The sequence below is a fragment of the Athene noctua genome, chromosome 8 (assembly GCF_965140245.1).
Source record: "Athene noctua chromosome 8, bAthNoc1.hap1.1, whole genome shotgun sequence".
Lineage (NCBI taxonomy): Eukaryota > Metazoa > Chordata > Aves > Strigiformes > Strigidae > Athene > Athene noctua.
In genome coordinates, this window is record NC_134044.1 from 22,648,100 (window position 1) to 22,671,776 (window position 23,677).

Below are 23,677 nucleotides of genomic sequence, written 5' to 3' on the forward strand. Positions count from 1 at the left end.
CCCAGGGCTGAAAGGGGCTACAGGAAAGCTGGGGAGGGACTCTTGATCAGGGGGTGTAGGGATAGGATGAGGGGTAATGGTTTTAAACTGAAAGAGGGGAGATTTAGATCAGATCTAAGGAAGAAATTCTTCCCTGTGAGGGGGGTGAGGCCCTGGCACAGGTTGCCCAGAGAAGCTGTGGCTGCCCCCTCCCTGGAAGGGTTCAAGGCCAGGTTGGACGGGGCTTTGGGCAACCTGGGCTGGTGGAAGGTGTCTGCCCATGGCAGGGGCTTGGGACTGGATGGGCTTTGAGGTCCTTTCCAACCCAAACCATTCTGTGATGCTACGAACTTTCATAAACTGCAAATGAAAAACACAGAGAATTTGTATTCCTCTTATCTACTTTAAGCACGAAATATTAAGCATCTCCTTATTTCTCCTCTAGTGGACTCACAGACTACAAGATGTTTCTGCTGTTGAGGACAGGAAATGAGACTGCATGAAAAAAAACAATGTCCAGTACTTTTTCAGAATCCGCAGTATACAGACAATACACCAAAGGGAATACACTTGGGAAGCACTTACCAAGCATTATATTTAACGTATTAGAGATAGGGGGCAACAGCAGTTTCTGTAGAAAGCGTACACATCGGTGAGACCTCTCCATCTCACCATGGTGTCATTCAGACCAGTATCAGGACTGTGCTACATAAAAGCTGAGTGGGGTTACAAGAGACATTAATTAAGGACTGTGGAAATACACTGACAGCTCAGACAACCCCCTAACACACCATCTTACTACAAAGCACTTGTAAGCAGGTGCTAAGAGAACTTGGTTTTCCATTGCTATATCACCAGTATGCTCAGGAGAGAACAGTTTTAAACGAGGAAAAATAAGCAGATCTCTATGATGCTATTAAAAATATTTTTGTTCTTTTAAATTACTGCCTCAAAGCATCACATTGCATGCCTATACCACTGCACAGTAAAAGCAGTCACTCGAGCAGATAATATTATATACATTAACTGGTCAGTAAAGGACCTTCTTCCACAGACCATGCTTTGAAATACCACTTTTAATTCTAACAAATAATCCAGGAATGATCAGACAAGAAGACATTACACTGTCTTAACACATGAAAAGCTTTCCATAAACACTAAAGACAGCACACATTTAAAAGAAAAATAGAGCAAGACTTCATTTTCAAAGGCTTGTTGGAAAATAAATCAGAGAAAAGTGGCTTAAACAAAACTCTAATCTTTTTAACCAAACGGATTAGGCAGACAAGTAAGCATATACTACATTTACACAGCAAAAAAAAAGTTGTTCCATGCCTATATTCTGATTACATTTCTTAAATTAAGACCTTGTATTAATTCCAATCTGTGTAGCTCATAAGAGAATGTGTGCATTAATCTGTGCCAACATTTCTAATAACTATTAAGTTAATACTGGATTATAATACATCAGTTACACATATATATTTATATTCTGACCTGTGGGTTTACTTAACATTGACCAAGAGACTCCTGTCCATTTTTTGAAAAATATACTTTTGCTTGTAATAATCTATGTTGAGAGATTAAAGAGAATAGATTAGACACAAATAAACAATATTCCGATACCAAATCTTTTGGGACATTCCATAAATAGTGGACAAATTCTGATGACCTCACTCATGTGGAATAGTACCTTGAAAAGCAGTGATGATAAAGTCAACCCTGCTCAAAAAAACAGAGCAAGTCAGTAAGCCTGAGGGGGGACATAATCTTTCAGCAAATCTAAATCTGCAGCTGTACATATTCCCCAGTTACGACAAGTGTGTATGAGCAATAGTAGAAATAACCAGTGGCAAAGGAATTAAAATTAGGAAAAAATATGGTAGGCTTGATAGCACCATAGATTTAGTAAACATACAGTCCAATTTAGATATTCTTAAATCCTTTGCTGCCTATATGAGCATTCATTAGTCTTAGGCACTTCCTAGGTTCAAGTGTGCATGTTCAAGTACAGGTTTGTGAATATGGCTTGAGTCCTCATAATCCTTAATCATTTAAAACACTGCAATACAGTATATTTACACACTCATATATATAACTCCTATATAGCCATCATGTAATGAAAGGTACTGGGTGGCATGCACAAGGTCAGAAAAAATTACATGCTTACATACTGCTTATTTTATTTTGTAGGCAGGTAGTAGGTAGTATGAATGCTAAGTTTGTCTACCGTATCTTACTCATCCAAATTCAAAAAGTTTATTTCAAAACTTTCAAGATTGTCACCTGTCTACACTGATATTTTTGAGCAAATTTCCTGTCCAGACATCAGAGAGAAAGAAGACAGGAAAAAATACTTTGCAGGCCCAAAGAAAATCTGCTTCCATTCAATCAAATTAAAATCTAAAATCTCTTTTCACATACTCAGAAGAAACTACTTTGAATTTAACAGATGATGCCTCCTTATGTTTTATCCATCTGGATCTGAGCAGGACTCTTCCACATCACTTTCAGCTCTTTATTATGGTCACCTGTACCAGAAGTAAGAATCTAAATTTAAAGGAGGTGAGTTGAAAACCAGGTGGGGAACAAAAGGTGTGACTGAAATCAGAGGGAGAAAAGGGCAGGATTAATTTGGTGGTTGGCAAATTAAAGGGAAGACAAAGAAGTGGTAGTTAGTAGGTTAATGGGATGACTAAGAAGTGATAAGGAACTAGAAGGGAGACAGAAAACTAGTGGGAATGACTGAGAAAAAGGTGGAGAGGAATGGGGAAAGCCATCACATGACATGAGGATGGGAGAGAAGTTGAATGCAGGGAAGGCAGGGGGTTGGAGAAGATGGTGGTAGAGGGTGAAAAGACAGTCTGGTGGTTAAAGTCACCAAAAACTATCTGGGGTGATGAAATTCTATCCCTGCATTGGTAGGCAAGTAATTTTTAACATTAATATAACCTTTAATAGACAGTACCTAATTAAGTATTCTATATTTCTGAGACTTGCCGTACTGGAGTCTCTATACAAAGTTTTGTAGACTAAGAGCTCCAACAGAAGACACCTTACTATATTTCAAACCTTTATAATGCTGTATGAGGCTAACTATTTTTAAAATTCAGGTCCCAGGCATCTTAAAATGAGACTTATTTTCCACCACTCACCTTTCTGAGACTGGCAGAATACTGCTAAAATGCTATAGAGCACTAAAGGGAAAGAATATCTTCCACACTCTGCTTGTTTCCTGAGACAGCATCCATAATGAATGTCAGAGGTACCAATTTCTGAGTAGCACAGGTAACAGCTTGCAACACAAGTCTTTTGAGGAAACTTAACTGCTCCCTTGAGAATACAGGCCCAGACATAACTATGTTTACAGTATTCAATAGCTTTTAAAGCCAGAATGACCCATACAATTATCTTGCCTGACTTTCTGCAGAACACAAGCGATAGAATTGCACTAAGCTCCCAGAGTTTGGTTAAAAAAGATACATTCATAGCACATAGCTATGCATATGCTGATAGGTATTTTTCCTCCCTTCATTTTCTAATGCATCTTTTGCTCTTAATCACTCTCTTAAGGTATATAGAAATCCTGTGACTGGGAATCAGGGACTATACAAAACACCATCAAAGACATTAGTTTCTACAACTTAAAAATAAACCCCATGACGTGAAGAACAAATCTCCTTATACAAACTTTCCAACATATTAACTGTGAAATCCTAGAGACCTTGGCCAAGAGTTTTCATGTTTGCAATTAAATCAATTAAAATAATTTAACAACTAAGAAATACAGGGAGAGATTTGGAGAAACTATATCATTGGAAGAAAGAAACATTTCTCTGTGAAAGTGACCAAACACTGGCATAGGTCTCCCAGAGAGGTTGTGGAATCTCCACCCTTGGAAGACAGAGAAAGGTAATCTGAACACAGTCCCTCCTGGGCCACTGGCCCTAGGTGACTTGCGTAGGCAGGGAGGTTGGACTCAATGACCTCCAGCGGTCCATTCTGTGATACCTGAGAGATTTAACCTTTCCTCACCTACTGCTGCAAGAACTGAGGTCAGCTGAAGGGACTTCTCTTACTCCTCTAGACTGAAATACTTTCCTTAAAGGGAAGTGAAGCAGTGCAAAGTCTTTGCTAATTTTCTCATGCAGTTATTATTTACATCCATGCTTATGTGGATGTATTGTATCACTGCAAGTAAATTAGTGTTTGTACAGTGTTTTGAAGATACAAGGTATTTGTGTGTTTGCGTATTCACACAGATACTGTTTTTCTCGGATGAGAAAAGCAATTCACTGCCTTTTTTAAGGTTAGCACTCAAAATCCAGCTCCCTTGTACTTACTATTCATCTGAGTTGATTGCACTTTAGCTTCTTTATGGACTCTTTAAAATACGCACTAATAAAATCTTATTAGCTTTTTATTATCAACTGTCTCAACATACAAATATTGCGAGCTGCAGGGATTTTCTGGTAACTGTGAGCATGACTCCAGATTACTTAGCAACCAATGCATTTGTTATACTGTCTCTGGCAGCTGAAGTTTCTGAAAAGGTAACAAATTTTTAGTATCATTCAGGCAATTTGCAAACACACTTCTGCCTTGAAGGGCGCTCCGTTTATTTCAACACAATGTAGGAATGAATTCAATCTGGGTAAGCTACTATGATTTACTAACCCCTTCCTTTAGCTGATGTTCCATAGCTGGTTGGGCAAAACTCTATGTTAGAAAGACACCAGGTATTTAGGACCTTAACTTGCTATAAATTCTTTGAAGTCAATAGGTAGGATTTAAAAATCAATGGAAGGATATGGTTCAAAAGTGCCTTTTCCAAAGCTATAATAGTACAAGTATTATCACTGAGCACTCACTTATACGTAAGATCTGAACATTTGAAATAAAAGCCTAGAGATCTAGAAGTGTGAGATGATACTGAAATCAATGCATTTAAGTCCTTAAATAGCTCATCTGATTCATCTCACCAACAAGAATATATGATTGTCTCTAGAATAGACAGGCATTTATAGTAGCAGCGCTTTTTGTGGTGGAGTACTTTGAAGTCTGCTATCTTAGAAGTGGTTACAGAAGGACATTAGTGAGAAATAAATGTTTTAGTGAGGAATTACATGGTTGAGAAATCATACGAGGCATACTCTACAGATTTCACTGATTTTGCACACGCACATTTTTGTCACATTGGAGGTGGTTTTGGTGGTAAATACATACTAAGACTGAGGAAGGAGTTATTAAATTCACCTGGCAGAGTTAAAGGAAGTGTTGATCTCTTTTTTCAGTCTCTTAATGGCACCTGACCCTATATCATTTAAGACCATAGACATTGGCTCCACAGTGAGTCTGCATTCTAAAGAAAACATGTTACTAAACAAACTGTTAGAAGAGTGGTCCCCATGAGAAAATACAATTCAAATGTAGTGTGCATAGTACATCCCCAGATGCTATCACAAAAGAAACATACAATTCAAAAGTGGCTATTCCAACCATTTAAGCATTACAATAATAAAATACGGAAAGAAGGGGATGAATAAATATTATAGTATGAGAAAAAATGTTCCTCTTCAGAAGGCAAATTCTTTCTGCAGTAAACAGAATTGGTACCAGCATTATCAAAAGAATAACCACATACTCTTGCTTATCAGCTGCCAAGTAAAGATAGAAGATATTAATGTCTAAGTTCATGCAGTCCACGCTGACTGATGTTGAACATATTCCCACTTCAGCTGTTGTTGTACAACTGCATAGCCCTGCCTCTGGTCAGACCCAGGATGCTTTTGCCCATGTTATGATAATAACTTGCAAAGAAATGTAGCAGCAGCATAGCTGTATGTACCTACTCTTGGGTCATTGCTAATAGAGGCCCGTTTGCCAAGGACTTTTGGAAACAGAAACCCATATCTGCAAACAATTCTTATTTCTTGCTATGTGAACACACACTTTGAAAAGTCTTTCACCAAATTGGGCACATTGAAATTATCCAAAGGCATTTTTTTACATTAATACAATACAGATACTTTCTCCATTTTTATTGCAACCTGAAATGTTTCTGTAATGTTTCCATGGCAAACAGGGTAACAATACATTTAACGTTTCATCAAATACATTATATTTCAATTCTAAGTATCTATATAAAATTAAATTTTGAAGCTCTAACCTCAGAATCATCTGAGATTGTAAACCTAAACCCAATAGGGCTTAACAATCTCAACTGTTTATATTATTAAGACCTGCAATTCTCAAGAGTGTATGTTATCCCCTTAGAGGTTAGGACACTGAACCTCCTCATCCTTTCATTCACAGATTACTTCAGGCCAGCAAGGTAAAGGTGTACAGGGCTTCCACCAACGCAAAACTCAAGTTTTATGCCTGCAATATGCTTCATCAGCTTCTGCCTTCAGAGGTGAATTCCTGGTTCTAGGGAATGAATTTCTATTTTTCCCTGTGCTTTTTTGACAACAATCCAGGTCCTACATGCCAGGCACTACTGAAAGAACAATCTGGCCTGGAATAGTGGGTGGTGTGGCCAAGTGGTGGAATTCCAAAAATATTCCCAGAACTTTGAGGTCTTGTTTTCATTTACTGCTCTCTGGACATTTGGGGAGTCCTTGAAGTGGGCTGTTTTGGTAATGTATAAAAGTCCCGTAGCCTTATAAGACTAGGAAGTTATTTTATTTAACATAAAGATTTCAAGTGTAACTACTGATTAAAACTTTTCAAATCATTTGAAATCATCACAAAAATTTTATCTCCAAGAATTACTAGAGAAAATAATTCTTTTTCATATAGAAATGGGGTAATTAAAGTTTATCTGTATTCTCAGAATTGAGGTATTTATTGTTCCACAGAAGAAAAGATGTTGGATTGCACTGGTAAGGGTGTTTTGTGCATTTCTTGATAAACTCCAGTGCTGGATACCCAAGGAAATGCCACATCCTTCAACTACTTACTCTAAAAAGAGTAAGGAAGAAGATGAGTTTGTTGAAGAAGAAACACAAGAGTATACTGAAGTCACATTTTTCTGAACAGAACAGGCATGGAAAGCTCACCTGGGTATACATCTGGGGTGTCTCAGAACCAGATCTTCAGCATATTGCAGGACATGCTCAGTACTTTGCAAGATTGAGCTCTTAGTCATAAAAATATATTTTACATATAAAAATACAGCAGATGTCCTTCCAAAAATCCTATCTTAAGTGTTATTCCCTCTCATTACATTTTATACATTCAGAAACAGACATTTGAGATATACTGTGAACAGTGCAAAAGACTGTTTTATATTCATAAAACCACGCATTGCGGTACCTTTAAGCGCCAACTGAAAGAAAACTTGAGAAAGGTTTCATCCTCAGAGAAATTCTGGTCCAAGTCGAACTTTTGTGTAGCAAGATGTAAACAAACGTCTTAGAATGCAGAGAATCCTCTCATTTCTTTCCAGCTAAGGTAGTCTCAAACACATCTAGTCCTGCTTTGAAGTAAACCTGAGCTGAATTGATGCTGTTCAGCACCTCTGACAAGGCTGCTTGAATGGTCTCATTTGACTGATGTAGTTTGCAGTGCTCCAGTGCCTCTAGCAGTACTGAAAACTGTCTTGTCCTTTCATCTAGTCTGTAAAGAATATTTCTAAAAGAGAACAACGAAGAATGGTAAACTTTTTACTCAAAACAATTCATCAGAAATCATCAAGAAACCCTGCAAGTATCAGCCACACTTTACAGATGATTCATACATATTATGCACAGTAAAGCTGACCCATGGCAAACTGAAAGACAACTGCATATTTATTATGCCTTTGCAAACTGCATCTGTTCATTGATCTAGGTGTACATACATCGAAACATTCACCAAGTCCTCCAAAGAAATCTCACATTCCTCTTTGACCATTCAAGATTTTATTCAAAATCATGAGCCTAGACCAATTACACCCCTCACAAAATATTTTGTGTCTCAGATGGATTCCATTTATTTCCCTCTAAAAAAGAATTTGGTTATTAATGAGGACTGTAGGCACAGATTTTTTTTTTTTCCTCTTATCTGCTCATGTTATTTATTTCACACTTCAGAGGTGAAATTCCAGCTGCATTGAAGTCAATGGTAAAACTCTCATTGCTTTCAGCAAAGCCTTTATTTCATCAATAATCCTTTGTGGCATCAGAACAAGAACAACCCATCTTTAATGTCACATACTTGAGGAAGGAAATAAATGGAACTTAAACCCTTATGAAACAAAATCTGTGTTTTCCTGTAGTATGTGCAAGACTTTTTAATGGCTTGTTTAAAACCACATGCAAAGGTAATGTCTAATCTCTTGGAAATGTTATCTGTATGAGGTGTTGAAGGCTCAGAATTCAAATCTAGTCAGTGATTTCAATGAGACTCTTTGAAGCAGGCTATAAATGTTATCTAAAACCAGGTGTAATCATTATCCTAATTAGAAGAGCATGTTAATACCAGAAATCTCCACCCAGGAGCTCCTTTGATTGTATACAAAAGTGAGTGAAATTTGAAACAGGAAAGCTGTACGTGATTTGGTATAGTACCTTATCCTTAAATACAAGGAAGGTGTTCAGGGCAAGGGAGAAGTTGTTTCACAGAATGAAACCAGCAAGAAAGCAGGACACCTTAGATACTCCATTAGTAACCTAACTGCATGACAGAACAGGCCCAATGGCAAATCGAAATTAGTAATAAAGCTGCCCAGTACCTACATGACAGATGACCACAAATGTGTATCTTGTTATTATATGAATCATCTGATTGCCAGTCTACAAGGGGAACGGGAACGAAATAGCCCAATAAATGACACCACTGAACATCCACAATCTTCTGCCACGTCTTCCAGTTTGAAGAAATGCTTTGAATGAGGGGCAGTGTTTTTTCAGAGATGCGAAATAACTGCTATCCCCCTAACACAGTTTTTCAGTCTTTACATTTTTATTTTCCTGTATTGGGTATACACCCAAACCCAGCAACGTGCAATAGGAATGGTAAGCTTTTCATCCCGACAGCAATACATCCAGCCATTGCAAGTGTTCTGCAATGCAAAACATAGTAGTTTTAAACAGAGGAGGGAAATGGTTTGAATCCAACACTGCAGTAGAAGGGTAGCTTACATAGTTTAAATAGTAGGTCATCACTGACCTAGATCATTTAGACTGAAACAGGTTAGAAGCACTTGCAGGAACAGCTCAGTGAGGACAGAAACCTCCATCAAGAGGACAGTAACAAGCAGCTGTGGCAGTAACTTCTTCAGCCTGCACTGTGGCAGCCAGAGGACAACTGCCCGCTTCCTCAGTTCTGAGCTGACGCTACCATTCCCTGAGACCGTGATGCAGCTTACACTCAAAGGTGACTAAAATTATATTATGGACTGTCCCTAAAGTGTCTCTCTGATATAGTAAATGAAAATTGTGTATGTTGAGAACCAGATAAATTCTTGGTTGGTTGGTTTTTAACGATAGGCTGTGCTATGGGAAATACTGTAGTTTTCAAAGCAGGGATTGATTTTGCTCCCACTGAAATCAATTCAGGGACTCCTGCTGAGATCAGTGCGAGTAGAACCGGGCTTCTGAAGAACTCTCCTCTACGGTTCCCATAGTTCACAGGCAGACAGAATCCTGTTCACAACCCCTCAAAGCCCTTGGAACAGCAGGGGCAATGCTAGAGATAATCACATTACTTTCTACTCTCAGGAGGCATGTCCTGTCTGGTTGCTGGTGGCTGGGAGTTTGACAGCTAGAATTCTGCTCCAAATGCCTCCAACACTGGCGTCTTGATCTCTATTAGGATATTGCTATTCCTTTATTTGGGCTAATGTCAACTAATAAAAATGTTGTAAGACAATAACAATCAGCACAGCAATGCTAACAGACTGCTAGAAATCATACTCTAAAGAGAGGATGACCTGAAGACTTTTTGGGGACTTCTCAGAAAATGTGGTGAATAGGAACAGATCTCCTATCCTATCTTCAAACATGCTCTAAACAAGGCACACAGTCTAAAAAGATGGTTTACCTTGATGCTAATAGAGTTTAACTCTACTGCTGTGATTTTGGAGTCACAGGTGATTCCACAGTAAATCCACAGGCAGGTGATCCACTGCAAAAGACTGTTAATTTCCACTGTAGAAACGAGCATCTACTGAGAAGTGCTTATTGTTTGATGAATGAGAGACAAACAGTCTGTTGTTATAATTTAAAAGAATATCTTAACTTTTCCAATAGTATTATGACTTCAGCATAGCTGATTGCATAGTATGGCAGAATCGATTTTTTAGTTTTATGTATGCAAATAATAGTAAATAACATTATACAGCACCTGTTTTTTCAGTTTTTCTGCTAGAAATTCTCACCAGGATCTTATATTTTCCAATTACTTATCTTTGCTTGGCAAGCCATGCCACCCCTTTGTTGCATAAAATGATTTCTCTCTTTATGCATGTTCATGAGAGTCAATTTATACAATTTTACTTATCTCTGTCCAAGCTTCATCAAATGAAAAAAAATGGTCAGTCCAGTTTATTACTTCCAAGCCTTTACAAATCAGAAAAGTGTTTTCATTAAAGATTACGCATGGACTGAAAATTAAAACTCAGCCATTTCATTGGCCCAAGATATCACTATTTGACCACAACATGCATAATGATACCAAGAGACTTTAATTTACACTGTGAAATTCAATTACTTAAACATTCCTTAATAGAAATTGGTCTTGTAGCCTACGCCTCTAAAACAACAATTCCAGCCTCTGGCCTAATTGCTTAAGTATATACCTTCATCTTTAACTATTTTGATCATATAAATATAATTCACACAGTCAGTCTGACCCACACAAAACAAAAAAAGAGACTCCTAAACAGAAAAGTGTGATACATTATTGATGACACTAATGAAATTGCCACACACATCATTCATCTTAATGGGTTTGTTTCAATGACACATCACAGTGACCTGAAAAGTGTAACACCGAAGTGGGAAACCTAATTAATAACTTCAGGCAGTACCACTGAGAGAGAAAATGGCTTCAAACAAAAGGGTCAGCCTTAGCAAACTAAAGCAAAGAAAGTATAAAAATGAGTTCTAAAAGAACCTCTTCTATCACTTTTATGAGCCCTTTGCAGGCCTATGAACATAAGCATTACTGGCTGAAATAATGCCATTAAATGCTGTTTTACATTATCACAGATATGGATGTAGTATCACCCCCACCAGACCAAAATGAATTTGACAAACTCCTGAATGACAGATCACACTAAAATATATATTGACTTTAACACAGCTTCAGACTATTTTGGTGTTTGTAATAGAACAACTGGACAGTACAAGATTAAACTAGATTACTACCTTATTTCTTGTCATGAAAAAGGATTTTTTAGCTTGCAAGAAAAGTTTGTGTGTAGGTAATGTACAACACAAGCTGAATTATTCAGGTACTTACAAATAGCCTCCTATCTAAGAGCTTACATCTGAGATTTTGAAAAGTAATTATTAAGTCATTAGGACATGATGGCAAGTATACAGTCCCACATGAAACGAGTGCAGGTTCTCTCTGTGGAATCCCATTAGAATGGCTTACAGATAAATGCTATGGGCAGCCTCTGTCTGTTCCAGTTATAACACACTGTGCTGTGACTAGAGATGCTTCAGCATCCTCACAAACTCAATTTTATAAACCACTGAATTATTTTTTCTTGTACTCTCCAAGAAAAAAAACCAACCAGACCAGAACAGGGGGTTTCTGCATTTCCCTTTCTCTTGATAATACTAAGTTTTGAATGCACTTTTCTTACATCTAGGAGTTTATTTTCATTCATGTTTATAAAATATTATTAACTTGGCAAATAAATAAACAAATGCATTCTAATAATATTTATATGTTAGGACTGCCAGTTCCATAGGGTGTTTATTTATTGTAGGACATAAAAACGTTACAAATTCTTCTTCCCTGGAAACTGCATGAGCTAATTTATACTAGTTTGTACCTCAGAAAATTTTATGGTGAAGGTACAGAAAGCTTGTCTTCTTCCTCTGGGTCCCTTATTATCTTGATCTCCAAGAATGCTTCTCCTTTCCTCTTTTTTTTATTTTTTAAGCTTTTTTGACACCCAGATACAGTTATTTTATCTTACCTACTTTATTTCACGTAACTATTGTGGCAGAAGGTTTATAATTATAATATTATAGCTGCTAGCCATGTAATGCTAACTTTTGTCAGGACAAAATTTATGCACTGCTGAACTGTCATTACATAGCTGGTCCTGAGAAAAATGTTCTTCTACACTGCTCATTTCTTGCTGGATCAAATGGTGGAAGTAGCTGGCCCTGGCAGACAACCTCAGGGCAACTTAGCTGTCAAGGTCAGCTATTCCCTCACTGTCCTTAGTCCCCAAAAACTCAACGTGTCACATTTAAGGATCCTTTTTTGGTAATATGTTTTCCTAACTTTTGTTTGCCACACAACCTATCCTTTTTTAAGAGCCACCAACTGCCTTCACTTAGTGCTCTCATTTACAGAACCGCACATTGTTCTATTGGTATATATTACAGAAACTGATATATTTAAGTCACTCAAAGGTGAGTGTCTGCTGGAAAGATATGTATTTTCATGTTATCAGTAGTTGATAAGCTACAGGTAATCTAGATATCAGATCTAAATAAAGTGTAACTAACTGAAAGGCATTTCAAAGGCATTGTCATGTGACAGTGGTAAACCACATACATTCTGTCCCTGCCAGATAGAAATTTATCTTGCATAAGAGGCAGGAGTTAGGACACCTCTAATTGAGTCAATTATGGCAAACGGAGGTTATGGTAAGTCTGCATTTAACAAAATCCTGTTGGGACATGGGACTACAAGGAGATAATTATTCCAGGTTTGAATTCATTTCCGAGAGGCCAATTTAGAATAGGGCTTGTTAAAAAAGTAAATCCTGCTTTTGGCAGCTCTGTGAAGTGTCTTGAGGCTTGGTTTGGCTTGATTGCCTGCCAAATAAACAAAGGAAAAAGGAGATGCCAAACTGGAATGATAGCTGGTTACAAGATACATTATCTTTTATTTCCCTACAGTTAGCTTTGATTACAGTACTTTTAAAAGCTAATGAACGCATTGTCGTAAAACACTAATCTCTTACTGAATTATCACTAAAGTCTGATCCTAACTCTAGAATAAATTTCAGGTTGGTACACCTTGCCACCCTTAGATCTTTGTCAAGGCCTTGAGTGCACAAATACGTCTCACTGACCCTCACCAGCCTTACCCACCGCTCCCAGGCCTCTCCCACTTTCATCGCTTGGGCACCACAGGCCTGGTTGGAGTGGCCACTGCCCAGCTGGCCATATGGCATATGCTTGGCTCCCCATCGTAAGGGAGCAGCTAGCCCCCATCACCCCCAACCATCTTCACCTAAACAGGGGGCCCTATCAGACTTGACTCCATAAACACCCATCCTAACCTCACCTACAGACCTTCCCACCTTTAAACCTATTGTGGTCATCATTACAGATTCATCTACTAGATTCCAATTTGCATGTAGGAGCATTCAGAATCCTAAAGAGAAAGTGAACAATCTATTAAAGAAATCAAGCTGCCCAAAACTCAACATGCACAGAAAACATTCACTTCCACTTCTGTTCTGAAAAATGGAAATGATTGTTTTGATAGTTGAATAATTACTGTCAACAGAAAAGACTGACATAAAATAAAGCTAACTGAATGTTAATCTTGATTTTCTGATAATAGGACAGTGCTCTGTGACAGCTTGGAAAAGATTTCAAAGGGAATACTGTATCTACAACAATCTGTAGCTAAACTTCTCCACTTCCACTTAATAAACAGTAATTACTTCATTTCTTCCTGTAATTTTTTATATTTTTTTGTTGTTTATGATAGAAAACAGCTTCCAGTATAATATAAAATGATCACAAACAAATGGAAGCTGGAAGCTTGATGCAAGTTGCTAATCGTAAAAGGACTGATGTTCTGGAACAGCCTCAAATAAGAATAATGGAGCTAAGAAGTCTGACTACTTTAAAGACTGAGTTTGAGTAAAATCAGGCTTCAATAAAATACCCGTTTGCAAAGGCTGAACATCAGCATTACCTTGCATTCAGAGTTTTTCCCCTGTTGAAAAACTGGTGAGTTTAGGAAAGTTATTTCTTTCTTACTTTGGAGTAAATAAGATCAGTAAGTAGGAGGAATCAGTTCTACATCTTCAACAGTACAGAATAACTTCACAGAACAGAAGTAGAAAGGAAAATAAAAATTAGATGCATTTGTTCTTCAGAAGTTGCAAGCGATTATTTATCACTGCTAAAGAGCAGTCCTCTAAGTAATTAGGCATGATTTTCTCTAGGGTTTTATAGAAATTAATGAAGCGACTTTATCTAGAAATTCCTGAAGAAGCCACAAAACACACTATCAGACTCTTTGCCATAGAGCTTTCAAGCCCTATATGCAGCTGGTGAGACTGATACACACTCCACAGAAATGTAAAATTTCCTTGAAAATCCTTCAATACTTTTTTTAAAATTTCTTATAACAAGGACTTACATCTACACTTTAGAGTGATGATGCATTAAACAAAATAAATATAACTGTATTTTAAAATGTTATTTTCTGGCCGCAACTGGAATGAAGTACACTGTTAAATTTCAAATAATATGGCTGTTGGTAACAAATGTAGGGGTGTCATTCTTTGATTGATTCATGCTGCACTTATTTTTCAAATGAAAGAAACATATGCTTATGCAGAATAATTTGGAGGAAACTATTTTTCTCTTAAGGATGTCTCAGTCTGAAATACTCAATTTCAAAGCAGATGTGCTACTAGTTTGAAGGACTTGAGGGAAGTAAATTAATAAAATTATTTCCAAATGGCTCACAGCTGATGTTCTGAAGGCTTCAGAGGAATTTTTATTTAGAAATCATGTAAAACATCCGATTGCTAAGGAGGAATACCATTTCTAAACAAAGCAGCCAGCAGTGTCCAGTGTTTGATGCAGTAAACTGCCTTGACCTTGATCTCCAGTTCTGATCCTGATGAGCTCTCTCATCTTAAGTAACTCCATACCATGAGATATGAGACCATTATCATCACAGCCAAAATTAGAAAGGTCATTATCACAAGAGGTAACTATGGATAAAAAATTAATGATGTCATAATATGTTCTTTATAGAAATGCCTAAAGTTATAATTTTATTACCTTCAATGGCGAGCACACACACAAAATTAACACTTTTAAAAATCCTCAGTTAAGGTAATTTTCCTGTTAATGATCTCACCACCAAATTTCTAAGCCCTATTGCCTAGGTAATACGTTAGTGGGGAGAGTATTACATACTAACTATTTTTCCAATTAATTCCACTTATTTTTGTGCTAGGTTTGAGAAATGTTCTTGGATAATATTTCAAACACACGAATGGTTCTTATCTGTCATGACCAAAAATGTGGAACCATATATTTCTTGGACCTAAAAGATGTTATCGATCCTATTGTTTATAAGAAAAATGAAATAACGTATAAAATATTAATTTTCTGTCATATTCAATAAATTCAAAATCAAATACTTTGTATAATTTTCTGAGATCGTAGGCTATTTTTCCTCTGTAACTAAATATTCTTGGCCTGTTTAGTCCCATAAGCACAGATGTGAGCAAGATCTGCCAGCAAGGGAAACTGAATGGAAACTGTATCCCAGTCAGAAGACTTGCTAGGTGTTGGCATGATAGCTCTGCACGGAGCTCCCTGAACAGCCTCTGGGGAAGGATTTTTACAGTTAGCAGACAACTGCTGTGAAATGGGCTAAACCATCTCATAAGGTCACATATACAAATAAATGTTATTTATTAAAAAACCCCACCAGGTTCTTTGCAAGGTCAAGACCATGTGCATTCATGGAAACCATGAGGAATTGTATTCCCTGGATGAAGTCTTGTCTTCAGGACCACCAGTGCTGTGTTAAATTACAATATACGTAATATTTACAGTATCAAAACCGTAACGGGTCTGATGCATACTACAGACAGAACTCTGTAAGCATACAAATCAATCTAGTTTAAAAGGATGGAAGGAAATTAATGAGAAGTACATACAGGAAAAATAAATTAAGGTATGTACACCCAGGTTTACCATTCACATCAGGGAAGTGAGAAAGCTGGTTTCCAGCCATGACATAATCCCTAATTACAGTGGTTTTCTGCTTTTGCAGGTGTAATGAAAAGATTTTCATGTTCCCTGTTTAAATAAGCTTTAAAGTCAACCGTAATTACATCCCTGCAGATGGCTAATTCCGTAGTATTTATGCAGCAAATGCTCTTTAAATAGTAAAAATTTACAGGACAACAAATACAGTCATTACTTCATGGTCATTACATGTACTGGTGATTCCAAAGGAGAAACCATTTGAATTGCCACTCAGATGGATCAGGTGTTTTGAGCATGAGTTGCACTCACTTTATTGCATCTTCTCAGTATTAAGTAAGGGCATAATTCAGGATGATTATCAGTCATGAGAAAAATAATAACCATAGCAGAAATTTGTAAGAACATTATCAAACTAGTAATTGCTCCTGATGTATGCTAGGCTAAATGTGCTGCTCCACACATGGATGAACGCTGAAGAGTCAATATCCCAGCAGATGAAATTCTATCTACCTGGCCTACAGAATGAGTAACCACAGTGCCATTCAATCACCCCCAGAGGGGCTGGGAGGACTAGGTCAGAACCCTTCTCAAAGCTGCCCAGTGCACAGAGAACGATCCTGCTGCTAGAAGAGTGTTCCTACAGGTCCCTCATGAATTAAACAGTTCCTACACTTTCCTAACTATGCCTGTGCTGGGGAGCTGCACTGGTGGCTGGGAAAAGCTTCCTGTGTTATTCAGAGTTGCAGCTTAATTTCAATAGTATGTTATATTGATCCAGTGAATGAAAAGATTCATGACTACCTTCTTCCCAGTCCCTCAAATTCCATTTTGAGTATCTGCACCATCTGAGTGAATAGGAAGTGATCCTAATTATGTCTGGCTTCTGGTAGCTGCCCAAGAGAGAAGTAAGTTCCTTTTTTCCTCCCACCAGTGCCATACCCCCACGTAACAGTTGGGTAAAATGTTTAAAAGGAATATAGTGAATAAAATACTTTCAGTCCACCTTATACCAAGGTTGCTACTCCAGATTCTGCTAGTGACATGGATGTGTGAATTTGACTCAAATTATGATTTTAAACTGAAATTAGTGTGCCAAACATACTATTGCATTTTTTTTAAAATAGTGATAGCTATGTAGATAGCTATTAGAATCTAGTGTTTTGGGGTTTGATTAGAAATATTTCTTAGTTTTCACCAACCTAGTTAAATTCACATATTGTTTGTCATGCCATTATCAAACTGGCTTGTCTCTCGCTTTATAATTAGAAAAAATAATCTAGTTGTTAAGAATTGCAGTTATATTCTTACAAATTATTTTCTAATCAGGGGAGACCTGCAGAGATCACTCAGTCTATTCAGTTTTATGATAAAACCCACCTTTGAGTATGCTGTAAAAACTCTGGATACCGACTCATGATTGCCCTCACTTTTATAAAACCTAGTTGCCTGACACATGACATCTACTTAGAGAAGCATGTAAACCAAGAACCTAATCCTTTCATTCAGTGTCTGCTACCAAAGACTGGGAGAAGAATCATCTTCCAAGTAACCACTAACTAACTATTTACAAAGCACTGTACAACATCTGAGATCTTTTAACAGTGCACAGTTATCACTGTTCACCTATCTCATGAAACTTCAATTTGCCTTCCCACATTCTTGGGAAGAACATAAAACCATCCTTGGAATATTTCCTCTGGTTTTTTTTTGCATTAGTAGTTCATGAAGTGAGCTACAGTGAAGCAAGTCTTACTGAACGGTGTGTTCCTTCTTCTGTCCTGAATATTTGAGTTCATCACCTCTAACTTACACTTGCACAGACTACAATCAGACTGCACAAACACTGCAGAGTTTGAAGGAAGAAGGTCAAAGAAATGGGAAAATATTTTAGGTATAAAAATTACAGTCGAACAAAACCGTATCAGAGAGAAGGGAGCTGAACAAGAACTGCAGAGCCAAGAAACACCAGTGAAGGATTAGAAAGTGAAACAAGTAATACCACTCATCATAACTCCATTTATAAGATGTAGAACAATTATAGAAGAAAAAGATGCAAATTTTGAAAGATACAAGATATTAGGGTGAAAAGTCAGATGGAAAATCACTGCTGTGCAGTAAGGTGAAAATTCATTTGTTCTGACTGAATGGCAAAATCCAAGGTATGCAATTCTAAAACCAGTACACAATTCCTTTCCTCCTCCCCAGTATCATTCCAGTATTGTATTTACAAATTGCACATGGCAGGTAATACAGAGACAGAACATTATCTTCTGCTGCCAGTGCAACATGAATTGTTGCTGTATTTCCCACACTAAGGATCATCAGCACTATATCAAATCACTCTCTGCTCCTCCTAATAAAATGCAGAAAAAAAAAATCATCCATGTTTTTGGTTCAGGCCAGTCAAAACTGTCTCAAACATTACAAGAAAGTATACAGAAATGTTTTTGACTTGAAGCCACAAATGACCAAAAAAACCAAATCCATAAAGAGACAGAATTACTGTCTTCTGTAGAAATCCTTGGCTATTTTTTTTTTTTCAGATACCATTGCACTATGTGTTTACCCATGTTACTGTTCAAGATTAGCTGGATACTTGCATCTGTTATGCTTGTCCTTTGTAAATCCAATGAGCAACTTGTTTACACATGGAGATTTAATAAGGACTTTAATTTTCCTACTAAACGTATCTCTAGATACTAGAGTCTTAGGGCATGTGAATTCTGACACCTGAGAATCGGCTGCAGTTTATCAGGAAAACAGAAATAATGCCAGTAGACTCTGTACATATGTCAAGAATGTATATAACAAATCTCAATCTGAAAGGAAAACATTTGTTCTGGTGAACAACAAACACCTGAGTGGCACAAGATTAGCAATGATGCAAATAACTTTTCTGTGTGGTGCTAAAAGCATTTTTTGATTGTTCTTTCGTTTCATTATGGCAAATTCAGGGTGCACAATCTACCAGTGCATGATAACTTACTGATTTGTTGCAATTTTTTAGCCCACGGAAGTGTTAATGTCACACACCTTGGTATCCATGATAAAAAAGAAGCAAAAGGAAGAAGCTTAATTTGCACAAACGAGCAATAAAAACTACTGAAGGTCTTGCTTGAAAACAGATTGTTTTCGAAATCCTTAATTTTTATCTACCTATTATTCAATTCACTCAATTACATCTACTAGACATAGCACAATGGCATGTGCAACAATTCCAATAGTGGTGACAGATGCATACAGTCTTAATGGACAGGTTAAACTTGGCAAGCTAAGAGGAAACTCTTAAATGAAAGATTTTAGACAAGTTGACTTTGATTCTTTTATAAAATTGCTAAAAGAATTGTCAGTCAGGACATAACTGATCCTTAAGCAATGCTCTATTAAGAATAAAAACCACCTAAGTGGAGCAGAAATGACAGCCTGAGCCCCTGTGTGCCTTTTTTGGACTTTCTTTTTAAAGACTGGAGACAAAACCTCTTGTTTTTAGTGACTCTTTTAGATTTGGAACTATTGGTGGGAGCATCACAGGGTATTCTAGGAAACCCGACACACTTACTACCGAATCTGTCTAGTATCAACAGTATCCATCAGATATGAAGATTAGACATGGACCTGAAGAAATCACTTTCAGTAAGAGAGGACATCTTACTGCCCTGAGTGTCCCGTGCCTGTCACTCCATGAAGTCTTCTTGATTATTGCATTTCTTTACAATATTATTATCCACTGTTCCAATGCCACTGAAGTGCTGTGCCTTTCAGCAAAAAGAGCCAAGCTCTCTGTGTGAATACCTAAGGAATGCACGCAGACACTTGACAGATACATTAGGCTGACAGGTTGTCAGGGGCTGTGGTGATCAGCAAATATAAGAAACATAATAAAATATACAAGGAACAGGGAGAAAGGTTTACTCCGTCGAGGGGAACATAAGGTTTGAGCTCAATATTTATAAACACCAGGAAGCTACAATGCTGTCTTTTTATCCATGGTATTGCCGGTGTCAGTGTTTTGGTAGGTATTTTCACAGAGGGAAAAGCATGACAATAGACTTCTAGAGTCTAAGAGTTTTAAGGATTAGCTGATGCACAAGAGGCAAAGATGTTCAGCAAGGAGACAAAGAGGAGACACACCACACAGCATGGATGCATTTGCCCGATTACCTTACTTACAAACATTCATTTACAAAAATTAATTTTGTTCTCTGTCAGAAGCCATGTAGAGATTCGGTTAATCACTATCAGAACAGGTGTCAGCGAGTACTTCCTTGACCTTATCAGACAAGCTGCTTTCACTGTGGGGAAACAGCCCCAGGTCTATGCTTTGATCTATGTTTATTTATGGCTGAAGCACCCTTTGTTTAGAATAGGGAGATAAAGCAACTTCTATTCCTAGCAGGCAACTACACTTGCTTTACTGAATGCTGATGAGGGTAAGAATTTGAGGTTTTCTTACTATATATCAGCATTTATAGAATCATCTTATATCTCTGCTGAGTTTGACTGTCTCACTGAGAGGACAATATGCTTGAGATCATTGTTTGTTTTGATTTTTTCCTATCTACGCACAGTGCCTAAAAGTAACGGAACCTCTGTTCTTACCTTAGCTTTGTACGTGCCACTGCAGTGTAATCTATGGTTATTAGTACTAGGATCAAAATATGAGCATCAGTAAATATACAGAAATATTCAGCACAAGTATACTTTGCAAGAGTGGAAAGCAAGAAATGGCTGGAGGAAAGAAACATATAAATTTCTACTGATTATTCCATTAAAAAAATGACAAAATCTAAATCACAAAATTATCAATATTATGATTAAGTTATGACAAGCAAAGGAAGATAAATGAAAAATATCAATATCTATCCTATTTTGCTCCTAAACATAGAAAGAAGTCTACCCAGGGTTACCACTGGGAATCACAGAAATTCTTCAGGTACAATAAAACCCAGAGATTTTGTCCTAACCCCAAATCAAGCCCCAGGGTAACCTTTGTGAAACAGGATAACATTTCCCAACTTATTATTTTTCATTCTGTCTAAATGTCTGGATAAGACTGAAATGCCCTGATGAAAGTTGTACTTCTATACTTCCAGCTCAGTTGGAAATAGAATACCATGGGGAAAGTCTGCCATTGTCAAATTTTCAGTTCAATGTCATGAAGTTCAGGTAAAAAGGATAATCATCTAAACCACAGTGTTTACTTACACTGTATTGAACAACCTGCCAGCGTCAATAATCCTTACTTTAATTTAGTCAGGATATCCTAATATAAATATCAAAAAGTAATTTGAATTCTTAGTAATTTTATTGCTTACTATAGATGAATAATGTATCAATTATGGCCAAATATTGCCCTATGACATTGACTTGAGTGAGGCATCTATTTTTTAAGTACATATATACAGAAATAGACTACAGCTATGGCAATGAGTGTACAAACCATACAAAAAAAAGATAGAAAAGATGTATTAGTTCCCCTGTAGTGGACAAACACAAGCAGGTTGCAAGCCACCTCCTGCAATAAAGCAAAAAATCCACTTTTCTTTTTAATTCAAGTTCTAGAAAAGAAAACATAGTATAGATCCAGAGAGCTGTGAATTAGGACAAACACAAGACTAAAAATGATGCCTAAACTTCCGCAAATTTGTCAAGTACTTTGATTGAGGTTGAGAATATGAGTCCAAATGGGTATACAGGAAGCAATCATTTTTTCATGAAGAATACGTGCTTTACTGTGCACACAAATTCTTCCTTCAGAAGGCTGTAAATTACAGTATTTATGGAATCTTAATGATCTAAACACAGTTGGAGCCTGAAGGTCAAGGCTGCAAACTGCATCCTAAATTTCTGTTTACAGATGAAGCACAGTATTTATTGCTGCACTGCTTGTGCTGCTATAGTTAAAGGGCTGCCAGCATTTCCATTATAAACCACTATTTCAGGGGTATATAACTTGCCCATCAATCTTCCAACTGGGATGAAACATGGCATACAAGGTCCTGGCTGTGAGACTGGTTTTTTTCATTTGTTTTCTTTACCAAATTACAAAAAGAAAAGCGTCAAGTTAAAGAAGAAAAAAAAAAAAAAGTATATCAGGTTTTTCAAGTACTCCTAGTGTTCCTGTGATACAATTATAGCTTCAGAGAAAAAAATAGATTCATATAACTGCATCAATTAACAGAAGGACTTTCAGTCTCTAAAAAGCGAAAAATAACCCAAATAAAGACATTTATAATAAAAGATGTTAGATACTAGTTTTGACAAGAAAATGTATGGCAGATTTTTAATGGCAGGAAATGAAATCAGAAATCTGTAAATTTCCTCAATTCTGTCTGCATTAAAGGTAAATCTACAGTACAATTACACACCTTGGCACAGTACAAAGAATGTTCTGTTTTCAAATAAGTATCTAAATGACAATACACAAGGTCTACTTTACTGTCATGTAATTTCCACAAACTCTGAAGTAACGTTCTTGTCTCCTGTTAAATCTTGTATCAAATGTAATGAAATCAGGGGGGGAAAATGACAAGGTTTTCACTTCCACACTATCTACTTTGCTGTGTGAATACTGTGCTCTGCATCAAAGTACTGCTGAGAGCAGGAAGGTAAAAAATTTAATTCACATTATACCTGCATATCTAGCAATTACATCTTGATGAATAACAGACTTAAGACTGGATGTACCGCAAGAATTTAAATATTAGAAGAACTCAAAAAACCCTCTTACTGGAATCCTAAGATTTGGCATAATTTATTTTTACAAATAAAGAACTGGGCCAGACTCAACAATGTGCCACTGCAATGCAACACAGACACATTACATTATATTAAGCAGTTTTATGGCTCCTTTGCAACACCATGCCAGTTCAGACAAGAAAGACAGCAGTTCTAAACCTGCAATATTAGATTTTATTTAATCACATTTTGGTTTATTTCTTTATATTATAAATTCAGTCACAGCAGGAATGAAGCAAATTATTCCCTCCCCAAATATCACTATTATATTTTCTTTATTATAGCTGTAAGGATTTTATTCACTGACACAGCTGAGTTCACCACAACTATTTTTTTTTTTTTCTTTTGCTTTTGTTAAAAGATGACTGCATTTGTTTTATGCCATTCCTAATGCTTGGAAGAATCTCTTCCTCCTGGTGCTGTAGCTGTCTGCTTTTCTTCCAAAGTCTACCTCTACCATCTGTCTATTTTCTGCCCACTTGAAACAACCATTTGCACAAGCCATTTGACAATTTTTTCCATCAGCTGCAACAAAGTACTGTTTTATTACTTTAGTTAGTTCTGGTTGCAAGTACATTTACATTCCTAAATAACACAGATGCCTCATTCACTTCTGTGTCCTGGCCCTGCCTGTCTCCTGCGTATGCAAGTCAGTTCACTTGCAAGCTCTCATTTTTGAGTATGCCAACCAACCAGTTTCCCCTAAAGTAAAAACCTGGGTAAGGCTTTAGGGACAGTTTTACTTGGGGAAGACTCCTAATGGTTAGTATGGATGAGCCATTGGCTATGTTCAGCTGCAGAGTCCT

The 23,677-nt window shown here is 37.1% G+C and overlaps 1 protein-coding gene across 1 annotated transcript in view; it reads right to left on the bottom strand.

Moving 5' to 3' along the window:
* Positions 1-6,540: 6,540 nt before the first annotated feature.
* Positions 6,541-23,677, bottom strand: part of NAALADL2 (N-acetylated alpha-linked acidic dipeptidase like 2) — a 434,283-nt gene continuing 417,146 nt past the window's right edge. The window contains exon 15 of the mRNA XM_074912228.1: positions 6,541-7,614. Within this exon, the coding sequence (XP_074768329.1) occupies positions 7,416-7,614 (199 nt within the window). The 3' untranslated portion in view covers positions 6,541-7,415. The remainder of the gene's footprint in view (positions 7,615-23,677) is intronic.